The sequence below is a fragment of the Rhinoderma darwinii genome, chromosome 2, assembly GCF_050947455.1.
Source record: "Rhinoderma darwinii isolate aRhiDar2 chromosome 2, aRhiDar2.hap1, whole genome shotgun sequence".
NCBI lineage: Eukaryota > Metazoa > Chordata > Amphibia > Anura > Rhinodermatidae > Rhinoderma > Rhinoderma darwinii.
This window is the reverse complement of record NC_134688.1, coordinates 239,486,497-239,492,496: the sequence shown is the minus strand read 5'-3', so window position 1 is coordinate 239,492,496 and position 6,000 is coordinate 239,486,497. Positions and strand designations below refer to the sequence as shown.

Below are 6,000 nucleotides of genomic sequence, written 5' to 3'. Positions count from 1 at the left end.
ATTCTTTTTCTATAAAAACTAACAGAAGGGGTGAAATGTAGTTTAGCTGAATTATTACATTTTACCAGGAAAGCGTATATTACCTTAAAATAATTGTACACAGTAAAAAAAAATGATCACAACTAATCATAGCTACTGACTTAAGTATTCTGTTATATTTTCTGTTGCAGTAAATAAAAACCACTTGTATGTATAGTAGATTTTTAATGAAAATTATTTCAGAAAATAGATTACAAAAATGTTGCGTATACTTCTTGATTCTAAACCTATCATGAATGGTAAAAAAAAATCTGACATGTACATTAAGGTAAAATATTAAATCAGACGGCAATTATTATTCTTACGTATTTTACAACCCCAAACATACCGATCAGAAAGCCATTGTAACATAGCTAACACACCAAACTTTGCTCCCATAATATTGCACACATTTACAGCAAAGTGAAGCAGGTAAAGCAGAAGCCGATTTCCACAATGCCTCAAGGTAATCTAAAGGTTAACACAAACGTTATGTTTTTCAGTTAAAATAGAAAAAAATATTGTCACTGTTATTTATTTAGTGCTCTCTGGATAACAACCATTATACTCTTGGTTACCATCTTGTACACTCTGCCCCATAGTGTATGGAAATTATTTTATTGTTTTCAGTTGAATATAGTTAAAGGGGTTTCCCTACGAGGGACATTTATGACATATCCACAGGATATGTCACAAATGTCAGATAGATGTGGGTCCCACCTCTGGGACTGGCACCTATCTCTAGAACGGGGCCCCTAAACCCCGTTCTACCTCTTTGTGTGTCAGCTGATTTCAGACCATGAAGGTGAAAACAGCGGAGCTCAGCGAGCTACGCTGTTTTCATAACTCTTGACCATAAAAGTCAGGAAGTGGCCGGGAGTCAGTGATAGCAGTCTAAGCTAGAACAGGGTTTAGGGGGCCCCGTTCTAGAGATAGGTGCAGGTCCCAGAGGTGGGACCCGCATATATCTGACATTTATGACACATCCTGTAAATTTATGTGCATTTTTCCACAGTGTGGGGACGGGAATTGTTGAAATCTCACCCACACTGATGCTACTGTAATACGCTGTGGATTGTCCGCAATTAATCCGTTGCGGAAAATCCGCAGTGTTTACGTTGTGTTGGTTCGTACCCTTAAGCAGCTTTTTACATGAAAATACTGAATCAAATAAAAGAAAACCATATATTCCTAAGACAGATATTCTCTCTTATGCTGCTCAGACACAACAGCATAGGGGACCTGACAAAGCAACGTTATCATACCTCCCAACATTTGAATTCCAAATTGTGGGACATTTTAAGGTCTGCCTCTATCCAGAAACGCCTATTATGGCCAATAAACGCCCTTTTATGTAAATTTAAATAGGCACCTCCCCTTATATGGCATAGAGAAGGGATTAAAGCTATGGCGTTAATTTTTACAGGGCATTCACTGAAAAACAAAGCTTTTATTCTTTGACCTAGAAAGCCTGTTCTTTTTCTTGTCTGCCGGTACAAACTGAGCGTCCTGTGCACTAGTGAATATCTTATGACTACAGTGTGCATCAACAGAAGAACGCTCACTTGGTAATACAACCTCGTGGTTTACTATGGTGTCCAAATTACAAGAGTTGAAATCATTTTCTGCCCCTCTCTCTTTGCCATCAGCATTGCTATCCTGGCTATGTGCGACTTCCCCAGTGCAACAATCCTCAGATAAAAACAGCATAAAGTTGTCTTGTCCCTTCATATCAGGACTGTGCCTCTGAATATCATTGTCAAAAAGTTCAGGAGTAAAATGGATGGTGACATCCTCGTCCTCGGTGATCTCAGAAACGGAGCTTTCCGTTTTTTCTAACACAGTGTTAACATCTTTTGTGCGGTCACGAAATAGTGGTTTGACATTACATACATTTTCAATAAATTCTTCATTACTAGCCGTAGCAGGTCTGTCGAAAGTCCCTGTGCAAGATGGGGCTAAACCTCCTCCCTCAGGTGCTACACGGTCATTCGTAACCTCAAGACCAGGGTCTATGTAAGAGTCTCTCCTTGAAGAAGAGGGAAGAGGAGTTGAGGTGAGTGGTCTGCTGATGAAGAAAGAATAGAAAGAGGACTTCTGTTTTGAGAGGTTCAATTGTTGCTTCTCAGATTTTTCAGTCACTTGCTTTTTAGTTGGATAGATTTCTCTTCTAAAATGTTTATTTTTAGATCTCTGCGCTTCAAAAACGTCAAAATCACCTAATGAAAGACAAAATAAGAACATTACTGATCATGACTAGCAGCATGCTTATGTATGTTGATGAAATCACAATGATGTACGGAGACGTGCCTCCATTTATCTGGAAAAGGGTCAAACTTTCAGGCCCCTCTTACACGGGCCAGTTATTGGGCAAACGAGTGTTCTGTGTAAACAGGGCAACGATCAGCCGATGGCTGCCTGTATCGTTTTAAATGTCGAAAATATTATTGTTGTCGGCAGCACATCTCCCTGTGTAAACAAGGAGACGTGCCGCCGACTAGATAGAAATAAAGGGAGCAAAAAAGAGCAAACGAGCGCCGATCAACGAGCTGTCTCGTTGATCGGTGCTCGTTTAGTTGGGCCATGTAAGACCACCTTTACAGCATTAGGCTTCTTCAGATAAATGAGTTTTTCAGGTCAATATTATGCAAGATTTTGTGGAATCATTAAAAAAAACAAAAAACTTTGTAGTCTTTACTACAATTAGGTCCTGTTCACACAGAGTTTTTTGCAGGCAGAAAATTCTGCCTGGAAAAATCAGCGCCACTTTTTTTTTTTTTTAAGTGGTTTTGCACCACACACCTTTTTTGACGCAAATTTTGAGGCTTTTTTTTTGGCTTTATCTTCAACAGAAAGAAAAAAACGCGTTTATTTCCGTCTCCCATTGATTTCAATGGGGTTTTTGAGGCGGAAAACGGCTCAAGATAGGGCATGTCGCTTCTTTTTCCGCTCGCGGTAAAAAAAATGCCTCCACCTCCCATTAAAATCAATGGGAGACAAATTCAGTTGTTTGGCGCGGTTTTTGCCGCGGTTTCCGCTGAAAAAAGCGTGGCAAAAAGCCTAAGGGTGTTTTTTAATACGATTTTTTTCAGTGGTTTTGTTGCGATTATGCAAAAGAAAAATGTGGATATGCGATGGAAGTGATGTGAACACCTTTTGTTTTAAGAAGGCCCTGATGTGTTCCAAATGAATAAATGCTAAATAAAGTATGGTCTTTATACAAACCTTTATTTTTGCCTTTTTTATCTTCATCAGATCCTGATTGGTCAGAATTAGATGTAATTGTGATTACAGTTGGTTGAGGAGCACGGATCGGTGTAGCAAGGGTCGCTTCTGTATGTTGTAAAACACTATCAGAAGGGTGAACAGAGATTTCCAGCAATGAAGAATTGATAAGGCTGTCCTTGGTGGAGAGAGAAGGCTCCTGAGGACACGGGTCATCCCGGGCCACATTTGATACCTGGACCTGCTGTTGCTGATTTTTAGAAAAAGCTACCAGTGACTCCAAAGCGTTGTTAAAAGTGGAATGATGCTGTACCAGTTGTCGCACCCATTTGGACAGTCCTGTAAAACAGATTATATAGAAATATTTGATTAAGTTCCAATACAATTCTGTTAACGCTCTAGTGGCCATTGTGAAAACTGGAATTTAAAAATGAGTGATCGCCACAAAGAATGAACTTACAAAAATAATAAATACGTTCATAATAAAAACTTGATTTAAATACGGTCAGTTTATGATGATACATTCGCCTTAAACCACTATGTATGAGATAATAGAAACACAACACGCATCTGTGCAAATTGTCCATTGATAGATCTGTAAATAATACTTGTATATGATAAACATTTCATTCTTATGTGAGAACCTGACGATTATAGTGATGAGGGGTGTTACATAGACATTACCTACATCTTCATGTAGAAGCGGTCTATTGTAGATCATTTTAGCAGGATGTTCCTTATGTGTCAACCACTGATTGACATGCAGATCTCCCATCATTATGTCTTAAAAAGAGGTTCTGAATCAGCTGAGGCATGCAATATAGGGAATAATGTACCCCCTACTATAAATGACAAAATATTGGCCTCTGAGAATTTTGTGACCTGTATATACACTCGACCTGTGGTCTCATATTTATATGGTCACGGAACGGCTTGTGACTTCGAATATTCTTAGAACTTACAACAATCGGTACATCATATATATATATATATATATATATATATATATACACACACACACATACATATACAGATATATATATGTATACATACACACAGATACGGTGTATATATATATATATATATATATATATATATATATATATATATATAAAAAGGTATTGCTTTACAGCACTCCAGGAGTCTGTCACCATACATATGCCTATCACACTAGGAACAGAGTAATATAGTGTAGGCTCACCTGTATGTAACGTTATTTTCCTTTTTCACATGGGTGGCTCCTATGCAGAGAGGATCACTTTATTTTATATATGCAAATGAGCATTTTGGAGCAAAGAGGGCATCACCGTTGCTCCAAACCGCTCTGGCTTCTATCTCCAGTCCATCTCTTCCTTCTTTGATTGACAGAGGCAGGCAGTGTAAAAGCTGAGTTCACGTCTGACCCCGTATTCTCTTGAATGCGCCAAGTTTCACCGGTCTAATAGGTTGTACTGCACATGTGCAGATTACGTCACGCTACACCCTGAGGAGACGAACCTCGGCATCACAGAACAGAAGAGGGAGTAGCCGCCAGCGCTGAACCACTTTCTGCTCTGTGATGCCGAGGTCCGTCTCTTCCGGGTGTAGCGTGACGTAATCTGCGCATGTGCAGTACAATCTATTAGATAGTATTAGTAAATCTGACCATGGTGTATATATACAATATATTGCTGTTCCAATAGCTGTGACAGGGACTGAATCAATAAAGGACACATATTGCATTTTGCGCGCTTATTTCTATTAAATAAGTTTTCCTAACTCAGACATTTATGGCATATCCACAGGATATGCCATAAATGTCTGATAGTTCCAGGTGCCGGCTCTAGTACCCACACCTATATTGAGAACGGACCCCCGTTTTTGTCTGGTGCGGCGGCCCAAGCTGCCGATTCCAGACGGGGACTAGTGGAGAGAGGGCTGCACATGCGTGCGTCTCTCTTCATTCTAATGTATGGGAGTTTGTGGAACTCCCAATGAAGTTGGGAATACCCCTTTAACTACATGAACAGCGATCTGTATGTACTATGAGTGTTTTACCTATTGTATATTTGTGCTACACCTCAAATTGTATTTGCATTTGTTTCTTTTAATTCAATGAAAAAATATTTATATTGCATTATTATACTGTCAAATACCTATATTAAAAAAGTGCTTCTCTATTTGTTTTCTGTGTTTCTACACAAGTGTTTATATTACTAGGATTTTACTTTATATAAAGACAAATAGATTTTCTCAAATTTAGAATGGAATCTGAGCTCCCCCTACTGGCCGTACACAAGAAGTGTAACAACTCCATTTTAAGATCTTTTTTGTATTACTTGTCCACTTGCAACTATTTTTTGGCTGCACTGGCTGAGGATTTAGGGATTTGCACAGCAGTTCTGCCTTAATAAATGACACTTTTTAAGTGTTTAGATGAGAAACGTACATAAAATCAATTACTGCATGTGACAAAACAATACAGTGAGTTCCCTGTGGTCATTACTGGCTGCAGAGTCAATGCACTCATGAAGACAAACATAAAAGGAAATATTAAATAGCTGCGTCTGCATTTTATCATCTCAAAATTCCTGCTTTCAAAGGAAAAAAAGCAATTTAAAAAATATACCTGTAGCACCTGTATGATTTATATCTAATGTTGACAAGGCTAAGGACAAAAAAAAAGCTCTACTCTAAAAGACAACGTAGGGTCTCAGGCAGAAGTGCCAAAGTTTATAGCAACCAATGAAATCTATTCATTCATTTTCAAGCCTGCAC

At 38.6% G+C, this 6,000-nt stretch overlaps 1 protein-coding gene across 1 annotated transcript in view; it reads right to left on the bottom strand.

Annotated features, from left to right (window-relative positions):
• Positions 1–246: 246 nt before the first annotated feature.
• BRIP1 (BRCA1 interacting DNA helicase 1) overlaps positions 247–6,000 on the bottom strand; it is a 290,696-nt gene continuing 284,942 nt past the window's right edge. Inside the window, exons 19-20 of the mRNA XM_075852992.1 lie at positions 3,244–3,582; positions 247–2,237 (exon numbers count right to left, since the gene is read on the bottom strand). Coding sequence (XP_075709107.1) covers positions 1,450–2,237; positions 3,244–3,582 — 1,127 coding nt within the window. The 3' untranslated portion in view covers positions 247–1,449. The remainder of the gene's footprint in view (positions 2,238–3,243; positions 3,583–6,000) is intronic.